Source organism: Coregonus clupeaformis, chromosome 34 (genome assembly GCF_020615455.1).
Source record: "Coregonus clupeaformis isolate EN_2021a chromosome 34, ASM2061545v1, whole genome shotgun sequence".
NCBI lineage: Eukaryota > Metazoa > Chordata > Actinopteri > Salmoniformes > Salmonidae > Coregonus > Coregonus clupeaformis.
Genome location: NC_059225.1, coordinates 17,409,545 through 17,422,269, shown reverse-complemented (window position 1 = coordinate 17,422,269; position 12,725 = coordinate 17,409,545). Strand labels below are relative to the sequence as shown.

The window sequence follows — 12,725 nt, the reverse complement described above, 5'->3', positions numbered from 1 at the left end:
CAACATCTAGTGGAAAGCCTGTTATAGCGGGGGGGGGGGGGATTTTGGAATCAGATGTTTCGAATAGCAGGTGTCCACATACTTTTGGTCATGTAGTGTGTGTATATATATATATATATATATATATATAGCTAGACATAAATAGAGAAGAGAATGTGCATGCTTAACTAGTGCAGGACGCAGACACAATCTAGTGATTCAGGCTCTGGACATCTGACTGCAGCTTACTAGAGAGACCGTGACAGCTGACTATCAACTCTGTCCAGTATGAGGCTTGTTCCACCACATTGGCAGACAGGGTTTAAAAGATCAGTCAGCTGGCTTTATGAGAGCATTCATGTCAATTTAGACTAACTTAGCTTAACTGATAAAGTTAGTTATTTTAGGGTGTTTTTTTTAGCTAGCATACATAAGTTGACTAGCTGGCTAGCTCAAGTTAACTTCGATAATATACAGGTCGACAACTGGCCAGCTGTAAATTGGTGAGTTGCCACTTGCCAGCCACCTGACTCAATCACCTGATTCGCCTTCATTCAAGCTAAAACAGCTAACGTTAGCTAGCAATTTACACTCGCAAAGCAACTCACCTGGCTAACTTACTCTCCTCTGCATATGTTAGTTAGCCTAGCAGTGTGTGTGTTGCTTTTCAGACCGCCTGCCTTTCAAGTATACCTCCTCCAAAATATTATGATGTAATGTTGCTAGCTAAACAACGCTTTTCTGTAACCATGGCCACCACCACACCACCACTGTTGAGACGAAACAAACAAATTATACTTATATATACACTACCGGTCAAATGTTTTAGAACAGCTACTCATTCAAGGGTTTTTCTTTATTTGTACTATTTTCTACATTGTAGAATAATAGTGAAGACATCAAAACTATGAAATAACACATATGGAATCATGTAGTAACCAAAACAGTGCTTATATATTTTATATTTGAGATTCTTCAAATAGCCACCCTTGGCCTTGATGACAGCTTTGCACACTCTTGGCATTCTCTCAACCACCTGGAATGGATTTCAATTAACAAGTGTGCCTTCTTAATTTGTGGAATTTATTTCCTTCTTAATGCGTTTTTCACCACAAAATTAAAACAATATGAAAATCATAAATCACTCAACAATTAGATATAGTAAAGGTTCCCCTCTTAATATTCCTTTTATTGTTTCAGTCTGGGCAGAATAAGGGCTACATTATTATTGATCTGAGGATTACACACAGAAAAGTGCCCTTTGGAATTTGTTAGGGTTCCAGTAGTATAAACTTCCCCAGAGTAGGAGTCCATACTCAGTAGGGTCCTAGTAGTATCCTCAGTAGATTCCCTCAGGAGTCCATGTAGGGTCCCTCCCTCAGGTGGAGTCAATACTCTGTACGGTCCCTATACTCAGTAGGGTCCCTCCCTCAGGTGGAGTCAATACTCCGTAAGGTGCCTATACTCAGTAGGGTCCCTCAGGAGGCGTACATACTCAGTAGGACTGTCCCTCAGAAGGAGTTATAGTCAGTAGGGTCCCAGCAGTATACACAGTAGGGCCCCTTAGGAGGAGTACATACTCCAGTAGATGGTATTGAATAGGAGGTAGGACAGAGGGAAGGCCATACGGGAGTACGAGTCGATCAAGTAGCTGTTGCTAAGTAGCAGGTCCACGTTCTCCCGCACCGACCGTTGCCGGCGGAGACGTGTCCCCTCGGTGGGCGGGTCCTCAGGGTTCTGGAGTGGAGTCCTGTGATGGTTGGAGGTCATGGAGGTCGGCAGACGGGGGAACGGGGTCAGCTCAATGTCACTGTTATGGAAACAGCCGTCGAAGATCATGGCTTTGTTGGCGTTGTACAAGGTTGGGAGCTGAATGGGGGGACATACAGACACACACACACATATATATAAATACATCTCCATATAGATATACTGTGTATCTATAGATGTATACACATTGAAAATGGAGACTAGGAGATAAACTAATGTGATGATTTCTTGAAGTTATCCTTTCTCTATCTGGCCACTAGAGAGCAGTGTTGTGCAGAGAGAATACTCAACAAATATCCTGTCAGGGACAGGCGCTCTCTTTTCCAGGTATAATATGGATGACCTCTGACCTCTCCTCTCTTCAGTCGTCTCATCTCCTCCAGCGTAGAGCAGTAGTTGACAGCAGCGTATTCTATAACTGACAGGAACACAAACAGGAAGCTGGTCCACAGGTAGATGTCCACCGCCTTCACATAGGACACCTGGAACACACACACAGAGTAAGAGTTAAACACTCAAGAAAACTTGCTAGTTCCTCACCCAACCACCCACACACTAAGTCACTTACCTGTGGCATGGAGGAGGACACCCCAGTGATGATGGTGGACATGGTCAGTACTGTAGTGATACCTGAAGGGAGAGGACGGCAGGCGTGTTAGGACTGTAGAGCTCTAAAGGGAGAGGACGGCAGGCGTGTTAGGGCTGTAGAGCTCTAAAGGGAGAGGAGTGTGCGTATTACCTATGGTATGTATTTTATGTAGAAGTATAATCATGTGAACTTGGGTGTGTCTGTAGCAAGGTGTTTTCAGGGGTGTGTTTCCAGGTGTGTGTGTTTGTGTTTACCCAGGGAGACACGTGCAGGCACAGCCCTCCTGTCGATCCAGAAGGAGACCCAGGACAGTAGCACCATCAGCATGGTGGGGAAATATGTCTGCAGCATGAAGAAGAAGATATGTCTCCTCAGGATGAAGTTTATATACAACCTGTTATACCAACCTGGAGAGAGAGAGAGAAAGGAAAGGTGATGGGTTGAGAGAGGGGGAGAGAGAGAGAGAGAAAGGAAAGGTGATGGGTTGAGAGAGGGGGAGAGAAAGGAAAGGTGATGGGTTGAGAGAGGGGGAGAGAAAGAGAGAAAGAAAGGGAGAGGGTGAGACAAAAAAGTTTAGACTAAATGCCATACATATTTTTTTCTAAAAGAAGCCTACAATATATTGGTCTAAATCAGCCATGCTCAACTGGCGGACCATGCTCAACTGGATCCGGACCCAGAAATGGGGTCAATATGGACCGCGGGTCCTGAAAATTGGGGAACTCAGTCGGACTTTCAACTTAATGCTATTGAGAATTGTAATAGTATTCAGTGCCTTCAGAAAGTATTCATACCCCTTGACTTATTCCACATTTTGTTGTGTTACAGCCTGAATTCAAAATGGAATAAATATATTTGTTTTCTCACCCATCTACACACAATACCCAATAATGACAAAGCGAAAGCAAGTTTTTAGAAATGTTTGCAAATTGATTGAAAAGGAAATACAGAAATATCTCATTTACATAAGTATTCACACCCCTGAGTCAATACATGTTAGAATCACCTTTGGCAGCGATTACAGCTGTGAGTCTTTCTGGATAAGTATCTAAGAGCTTTGCACATCGGGATTGGACAATATTTGCACATGATCCTTTTAAAAATTCTTCAAGCTCTGTCAAGTTGGTTGTTGATCATTGTTAGAGACAGCCATTTTTAAGTCTTGCCATAGATTTTCAAGCCGATTTAAGTCAAAACTGTAACTAGGCCACTCAGGAACATTCAATGTTGTCTTAGTAACAAACTCCAGTATATATTTGCACTAGTGTTTTAGGTTATTGTCCTGCTGAAAGGTGAATTCATCTCCCAGTGTCCATTGGAAAGCAGACTGAACCAGGTTTTCCTCTAGGATTTTGCCTGTGCTTAGCTCTATTCCATTTATTTTTATCCCCAAAAAATCCCTAGTCCTTGCAGATGACAAGCATACTCATAACATGATGCAGCCACCACCATGCTTGAAAATATGAAGAGTGGTAATTAGTGATATGTTCTGTTGGATTTGCCCCAAACATAGCACTTTTTATTCAGGACATAATGTTCAATTCTTTGCAGTTTTACTTTAGTGCCTTATTCCAAAACAGGATGCATGTTTTGGAATATTTTTATTCTGTACAGGCTTCCTTCTTTTCACTCTGTCATTTAGGTTAGTATTGTGGAGTAACTACAATGTTGTTGATCCATCCTCAGTTTTCTATTATCACAGCCATTCAACTCTGTAACTGTTTTAAAGTCACCATTGGCCTCATGGTGAAATAAATCCCTGAGCAGTTTCCTTTCTCTCCGGCAACTGAGTCAGGAAGGATGCCTGTATCTTTGTAGTGACTGGGTGTATTGATACACCATCCAAAGTGTAATTGATAACTTCACCATGCTCAAAGGGATATTCAATGTCTGCTTTTTTTTTGGTACCCATCTACCAATAGGTGCCCTTCTTTGCAAGGCATTGGAAAACTTCCCTGGTCTTTGTGGTTGAATCTGTGTTTGAAATTCACTGCTCGACTGAGGGACCTTACAGATAATTGTATGTGTGGGGTACAGAGATTAGGTAGTCATTCAAAAATCATGTTAAACACTACTATTAGAGTAAGTCCATTCAACTTATTATGTGACTTGTTAAGCACATTTTTACTGCTGAACTTATTTAGTCTTACCATAACAAAGAGGTTGAATACTTATTGACTCAAGACATTTCAGCTTTTCGTTTTTAATAAATTTGTAAACGTTTTGAAAAACATCATTCCACTTTGACATTATGGTGTATTGTGTGTAGGCCAGTGACATACAATCTCAATTTAATCCATTTTAAATTCAGGCTGTAACACAACAAAATGTGGAAAAAGTCAAGGGGTGTGAATACTTTCTGAAAGCACTGTAATGCACAAGGTGCAATTTCGAAATTTGGTAGTGCATGAGCAGTTTTCCTCTTGTTATGTCATTCACTGAAAGCCCTATTTATAACCTGTCAAATGTCCAGTTGATCAACTAGCCCATGCTAGCTAGATAGGTACGTTAGGCTAACCAGCTATCTAAATATTGTATTTATCATGGCCAGATTACGTGCCCAAGGGCCTCGACCCCCAGGGGCCCCCATTGATTTTGTTGAGTCACTCAGGCATCATATGAACACACATAAGACATGGCAAAATGTGTAGTATTGCAGGAAATTAGCTTTAAAACTGGGTGGGGGTTTGTTACCACGCCGATAAATGACAATATCCATCTGGACCTTTGCCACCGAGGAAATTTGTGTGACCAGACCTTCTCAAATAGTAGTTGAGTACCCCTGATCTAAATGGTACAAGAGATGAGACACATGGAACGCAGAACACACACACAAATATCCAGACAGACCTGTGCTGCTGTAGAAGGCGAGGCCGCTGGAAGGGTGGAACTTCTTGATGAAGAACTGAGAGAGAACCATCTCATCTGTCCTCAGAGAGTCGTTGCCATTCTTCCAATACAACATCAGATCATTCTCATTATACGCATCTAGGAAGGGGGATGGAGAGAGGGAGGAGGGGGAGAGAGAGAGAGTTTGGTGTCTATTTTTGTAACCAATCAATCAGCAATCAGATTGTTAGTGCGGGTGCAGGTATATTTAGGTAAATATGTGTGTGTGCTGGTGCGTGATGTGTGTGTGTGACTCACAGCTCTCTAGTTCCAGTGAACAGTTCTGTGTGTCCAGAGGGAAGCTGCTGAAGTCCATGGAGCAGAGAGCAGTCACTGTGATCCTATAACAACCACATAATAATCATATGCCAATAGATAAAATACAGTACACCTACATATAGTAACACACACACTGATGCTCTACCTGACGCTGTAGAGTATGCTTCCGTCAGGATAGACCCTGATCATGATGTTCTCCATGGTGGTGTCGTGGATGAAGGACCTCTTGGAGTGGACGAAGAACACGTCAGGAACCCACATCTTCTTCACCAGACGCCCGTCAAACGTCCTGCTCACGTTGCTACGAGATGGAAACGCCAGCCGCTCATCCTTCCAGTAGTGACGCAAGTACAGGGTCATGGTGAAGTCCTGAGCAGAACATACACTCATGATTAAATACACACAGACACGTGTATAGATTATACACCAAAGGTACACAGGCTCATACCATGTTGACCTCTGAAATGCTGTCGATGCTCTCCACCTGAACATCAATGCCTACAGGGATGGCTGCACCTGAGAACACACACATATCGTCAGGACCGGCGGAGCTCCTCACCGCGACCCAAACCACCAAACCAGAGAAACAAACACAAACACCCTCAAATTCCTGCTACGACCACACACAACATCACACTGATGATGATCAGGGCTGTTCTCTGGTGGTCTACAACCCTGGTCCTGGAAAGCTGCAGGGTGTACAGGCTACGGTCAAGACTATTCACTAACTGAATCAGGTGTATTGAAACCTGGGCTGGAACTAAAACCTGCACAACATATAGCCCTCCAGGATCAGGGTTGGTGACCACTGCTCTACTACTCTATACTGTATATTGTCCACAATATATTTATACTGTCAACATGGCTCTACAATATATTTCTACCGCCAAGGCTCAAATCATCCTGAACTGGTTGGAATCCTCTCTGAACCTCTGTTCCGAAAATGTTTGTCTGTCTGGGTCTCTGGCAGACGATGTAGCTCAATATGGACAAGGGGATAACCCAGTGGCCTGCAGATCCTCTCATAGCACAGCCATCGTACGCATCATCAAAGGGGGACAGAGAATGACTGATTGGATTAGTTTGAGTGTTTCCTGTGTATGGTGGACGTGTGTTTCTGACCTCCAAAGCCAGGTCTCATAGCGAAGTCGTGCTCCTCGATCCTCAGCAGCTGTTCAGTCTTAATGAGTAGAGACTTGGTGCTGTCCTGCCTTGTCAGTTTATGGTCTATACGCCTGGAAGGACAACACACATTATATAAAACACAAACACCCCAACACACTGCGATAGTTGAGCAAGATGTCTCTTGATTCCTTCTGGGCCGGCACTACATAACTTGATGAAGACTGATATAGCTGGAAGCCAAGGGGAAACCCAGGTCAGGGAGTAAGAACAATGGATAAATTACAGCAATGGTTCTCAAACCTCTCCTCGGGACCGCCAGACATTTCACAATTTTGTTGTAGCCCTGAATAGATAAAATAGATGGAACGGTTGTGTGTCCCCAGGAGAGGTTTGAGAACCACTGAATTACAGGATGTATAGGGTTATGGATGTATGGGGTTTACAGGGTTATGGGAGTGATGTGTATGCATGCCAGGGTTGGGGTCAATTCCATTTCAATTCAGAGAGTAAACCCAATTACAATTCCACATTTTCCTAATTTAAAAACATTGGAGAGAATTTGAATTTCAGTGTACTTTCTGAATTGACTGGAATTCAAAAGGAATTGACCCCAACCCTGATGCATGCGTGCCCACAGTATGTGTCCTCCTACCCTCGGTGTCTGTTCTTCCCCACATAAACATCTTTGTGCCTCCATCGTCCTGGGTTACGGATCCCTGTCACCATGGTTACAGGCCATGCCACGGCCCAAACCAAGCACAGCCACCTCACGGCCAGAAGGACCACGTTCATGATGCGGTCAGGGTTGGGGTTAGAGGTCAGGAGTTCAGTTCATCTTTATGTAGCCAGTATAGTCCACAGAGTAATAACATGTGTCACTGTTTTTCCAGGGAGTCGAGGGATCCATTAACTAATAAAAGCATATTAGAAAAATTTATGATGGTCACTTAAAGCAGGGACTCCAATAGAACTATGATTGCTCCAATCACCGGTCACCGTCAGGGGTTGGGGTTGATGGTTGTGGTCCTTGTTGCTGTGTTGATGGTTGTGGTCCTTGTTGCTGTGTTGATGGTTGTGGTCCTTGTTGCTGTGTTGATGGTTGTGGTCCTGGTTGCAGTGTTGATGGTTGTGGTCCTTGTTGCTGTGTTGATGGTTGTGGTCCTTGTTGCTGTGTTGATGGTTGTGGACCTTGTTGCTGTGTTGATGGTTGTGGACCTTGTTGATGGTTGTGGTTCTCGTTTCAGTGTTGATGGTTGTGGTCGATGATCACTCACCACACAGCTGCATTTCTTAAAATACTCCAAGATGTGATGTGTGTGTTGTTAGCTCTTCCTCCTCATAAAAGTGTCCTGATGTTCCGTTGATCTTTCAGCTCCATCCCTTCTTTTTTTCACTCTCTCTCTGATTCCTCTTCACGTGTAGAAACACCTGGCCAGATTGTTGTGTGTTTTTGTTTTGGAGAACCTCTATATTCTCTCTAATATTCTCTCTCCTCTTGTTAGTCGCTTGCTCTCTCTTTCTCTGTTTACCTCTGACACCTCTGCCTCTCTCCATCTCTCCACCCCTCTATATTATCTGTGGTTCAGTGAATCTGTCTCTCTTTGATTAAAATCAATATAAATATATTCCTCCGCTGAAAGAATGACACAAATTCCCCTCAAATCCTCTTATCTGCAGCCCCGGCAATCTTTCACTAACCTACTAACAGAGGGTGGGCACACACACACGCATGCACATGCACACACAAACACACACATTCCCTTCAGTAATCAGGCTTTACTCCACTTCCGAATAAATACAAATATGGCATCTACTGTAATTACACAGGATTAACATCTACGTCCAGGTGTGCGCGCATTAGTGTGTGTCTTTGAACGTCCACATACCTATCAGTATTTGAGTTCTCTCTAATGTGTGTGTGTGTGATAATGACTCAACAGATGTGTGTGATTATCCTGGAGATGTGTTTGATGTATAACCTGGTTCTGATTCACTCTGTTTCCACGTGCTGCTCCGTCCCGTCCTGTGATTTCTCTGCCCTCTTATCTGATGTATGATGTGTTCCGCTCTCTGTATGTGTGTTTGTGCATGTGTGCGTGCATGTTTTGATCTGATTGGATAAAGATGTGTTGGAACTCTTGCATTACCGTGAATAGAGTGTAGAATACATAGCAGATGTGACCTTCTCTCCTCTGTTTTCTTCCCTTCTTCTCCTCTTCTGCTTTGTCATGCTCTACATCCCCATAATTGAACTATCAGATAAAGAGAGAGAGAGAGATAAGGAGAGAGGGGAGATAGAGTAGTACAGCGTAGTACAGAGTAGCCAGAGTAGTACAGCTCCCCTGGAGCAAGTTAGGGTTAAGTGCCTTGTTCAAGGGTACATCAACAGATTGTTCAACTTGCCAGCTCAGGTATTCGAGCCAGCAACCTTTCGGTTACTGGCCCAACGCTCTACCCACTAGGCTACCTGCCGCCCAAAAAGAGCAGAGGAAACCTCAACCAGATGTCTCTGTTACCACCCCTGAGTGTGTGTGTGTATGTGCGTGCATACGTACGTGTTTGTGTGTGTGTGTGTGTGTGTGTGTGTGTGAGAGAGATTGACATGGCAGCAAAACACACCTGGACTCGTCTCCTGTGGATCAGCACCTCGACTCGACTCGAGGCTCACTCTGATTGGTCCTGATTGACATGGTGGCTTTATGTGATTGGGTGATTGTTTGGTTAAAGCAGGGATTAGAACCCTGGTCCTGGAGTGCCCCAGCAGGTACTGCACCACCACACCTGATGTTACTAATTAACTCACCAACGGAGATAATTGATCAAATCACTGATTGGTTAAATTCCACCTACTTGGCCTCCAAGTTCTAAAGCAAAAAATGTTGACCCAAAAACCTGAAATACCTGCTGTTCTCCAGGATTAAAGTTGACTACTCCTGTGTTAGATGATCAAATAAGGCTAAGGGTTAAAGTGTTGAAATGTTAACATTTAGAAAGTGTTTCTGTAACCCTATACAGAGTAGGAAATTAACACTGGCTGTGTGAAATTCACAATACACTGGCGTGAACTAATTAGTATTTCACTCTACTCTGTAGTCAAATAAAAAATTCACTTATTCTACTGTGGGGTGAAAAATCACACAATTTCAATCTACAGTGGAGTGAAATATAATGAAATGGTGTATGGTGTAAAGCTTAATTTGCATATTTCCCAGGGTACCTTTTCTTTTTGAGTGAATTGTAGAGATACCACCTATGACTGTATTTGTTAGTGAAACAGACATGATTGTTCAATTCTTTGCTTTAAAAAGCCTGTGGCTTTCACCAAGTGAGTTCCTAGGCAAATGTTATCATTAAAATGAAACTCTATTACAATATATAGTGAACAAAAATATAAACGCAACATGCAACAATTTCAAAGAATTTACTGAGTTACAGTTCATATAAGGAAATCAGTCAATTTAAATTAATTCATTAGGCCCTAATCTATGGATTTCACATGACTGGGAATACAGATATGCATCTGTTGGTCACAGATACTGTACCTTTAAAAAAAAATGGTGGGGAATATATTATCTATTATGCGCATTTGCTTACATTATTAAAAACTATGGAGGCCTTGACAGCAGAAAGTTCTCAGAAACCTGCAACCATAATTGCCACATTGTTTTTAGACATGTCTGGTTTTATTGTCTGACACCTCACCCCCTGATACTGAGTTTGTGGGAAGACAGGATTAGGAATGTTGTTGCTAGGGCAAGTTCAGGGTCAGGGGTAAACATCACGCTATGGGAATGGAGTGCTATCATAAAAAGCAGAGATTGTTTTAGACGCTTTACAGAACTTATGAAGAGCTATACAAATCCTGTTTTTTTATTTATTTATTTTATTTCACCTTTATTTAACCAGGTAAACCAGTTGAGAACAAGTTCTCATTTACAACTGCGACCTGGCCAAGATAAAGCAAAGCAGTGCGATATAAACAACAACACAGAGTTACATATGGGGTAAAACAAAACAAAGTCAAAAATACAACAGAAATACATATAATATACAGTGTGCAAATTTAGCAAGTTATGGAGGTAAGGCAATAAATAGGCTATAGTGCAAAATAATTACAATTAGTATTAACACTGGAATGATAGATGTGCAAGAGATGATGTGCAAATAGAGATACTGGGGTACAAATGAGCAAAATAAATAACAATATAGGGATGAGGTAGTTGGGCGGGCTAGTTTCAGATGGGCTGTGTACAGGTGCAGTGATCGGTAAGGTGCTGTGACAACTGATGCTTAAAGTTAGTGAGGGAGATAAGTGTCTCCAGCTTCAGAGATTTTTGCATTTCGTTCCAGTCATTGGCAGCAGAGAACTGGAAGGAATGGCGGCCAAAGGAGGTGTTGGCTTTGGGGATGACCAGTGAGATATACCTGCTGGAGCGCAGACTACGGGTGGGTGTTGCTATGGTGACCAATGAGCTAAGATAAGGCGGGGATTTGCCTAGCAGGGATTTATAGATGGCCTGGAGCCAGTGGGTTTGGCGACGAATATGTAGAGAGGACCAGCCAACAAGAGCGTACAGGTCACAGTGGTGGGTATTATATGGGGCTTTGGAGACAAAACGGATGGCACTGTGATAGACTACATCCAATTTGCTGAGTAGAGTGTTGGAGGCTATTTTGTAAATGACATCGCCGAAGTCAAGGATCGGTAGGATAGTCAGTTTTTTACGAGGGCATGTTTGGCAGCATGAGTGAAGGAGGCTTTGTTGCGAAATAGGAAACTGATTCTAGATTTAACTTTGGATTGGAGATTCTTAATATGAGTCTGGAAGGAGAGTTTACAGTCTAACCAGACACCTAGATATTTGTAGTTGTCCACATACTCTAGGTCAGACCCGTCGAGAGTAGTGATTCTAGTCGGGTGGGCAGGTGCAAGCAGCGTTCGGTTGAAGAGCATGCATTTAGTTTTACTAGTGTTTAAGAGCAGTTGGAGGCTACTGAAGGAGTGTTGTATGGCATTGAAGCTTGTTTGGAGGTTTGTTAACACAGTGTCCAATGAAGGGCCAGATGTATACAAAATGGTGTCGTCTGCGTAGAGGTGGATCTGAGAGTCACCAGCAGCAAGAGCGACGTCATTGATATACACAGAGAAAAGAGTCGGCCCAAGAATTGAACCCTGTGGCACCCCCATAGAGACTGCCATAGGTCCAGACAACAGGCCCTCCGATTTGACACATTGAACTCTATCTGAGAAGTAGTTGGTGAACCAGGCGAGGCAGTCATTTGAGAAACCAAGGCTATTTAGTCTGCCAATAAGAATGCGGTGGTTGACAGAGTCGAAAGCCTTGGCCAGGTCAATGAAAACGGCTGCACAGTACTGTCTATTATCGATCGCGGTTATAATATCGTTTAGGACCTTGAGCGTGGCTGAAGTGCACCCATGACCAGCTCGGAAACCGGATTGCATAGCGGAGAAGGTACGGTGGGATTCGAAAATGTCGGTGATCTGTTTGTTGACTTGGCTTTCAAAAACTTTTGAAAGGCAGGGCAGGATGGATATGGGTCTGTAACAGTTTGGATCTAGAGTGTCACCCCCTTTGAAGAGGGGGATGACCGCGGCAGCTTTCAATCTCTGGGGATCTCAGACGTTACGAAAGAGAGAGGTTGAACAGGCTAGTAATAGGGGTTGCGACAATTTTGGCGGCTAGTTTTAGAAAGAAAGGGTCCAGATTGTCTAGCCCAGATGATTTGTAGGGGTCCAGATTTTGCAGCTCTTTCAGAACATTAGCTGTCTGGATTTGTGTGAAGGAGAAGCGGGGGGGGGGGCATGGGCAAGTTGCAGCGGAGGGTGCAGAGCTGGTGGCCGGGGTAGTGGTAGCCAGGTGGAAGGCATGGCCAGCCGTAGCAAAATGCTTGTTGAAATTCTCGATTATTGTAGATTTATCGGTGGTGATAGTGTTTCCTAGCCTCAGTGCAGTGGGCAGCTGGAGGAAGTGCTCTTATTTTCCATGGACTTTACAGTGTCCCAAAACTTTTTGGAGTTAGTGCTACAGGATGCAAATTTCTGTTTGAAAAAGTTAGCCTTTGCTTTCCTAAC

At 43.3% G+C, this 12,725-nt stretch overlaps 1 protein-coding gene across 2 annotated transcripts; it reads right to left on the bottom strand.

The window, feature by feature from the left end:
• Nucleotides 1-1,159: 1,159 nt before the first annotated feature.
• Nucleotides 1,160-8,876, bottom strand: LOC121549596 (gamma-aminobutyric acid receptor subunit rho-3-like). 2 transcript variants are annotated; one of them, XM_041861384.1, is made up of 10 exons: nucleotides 8,779-8,876; nucleotides 6,629-6,741; nucleotides 5,955-6,022; nucleotides 5,652-5,875; nucleotides 5,486-5,568; nucleotides 5,189-5,326; nucleotides 2,593-2,745; nucleotides 2,318-2,379; nucleotides 2,100-2,231; nucleotides 1,160-1,848 (listed from the first exon to the last, which is right to left on the bottom strand). In XM_041861384.1, the coding sequence occupies exons 1-10, from the start codon at nucleotides 8,859-8,861 to the stop codon at nucleotides 1,543-1,545; spliced, it is 1,362 nt and encodes a 453-aa protein (XP_041717318.1). In that variant the 5' UTR covers nucleotides 8,862-8,876; the 3' UTR covers nucleotides 1,160-1,542. The 2 variants fall into 2 exon arrangements, with proteins under 2 accessions (XP_041717318.1, XP_041717319.1); XM_041861385.2 differs by having other exon boundaries at nucleotides 1,722-1,848; nucleotides 2,041-2,231.
• Between the last annotated feature and the right edge of the window lie 3,849 nt (nucleotides 8,877-12,725).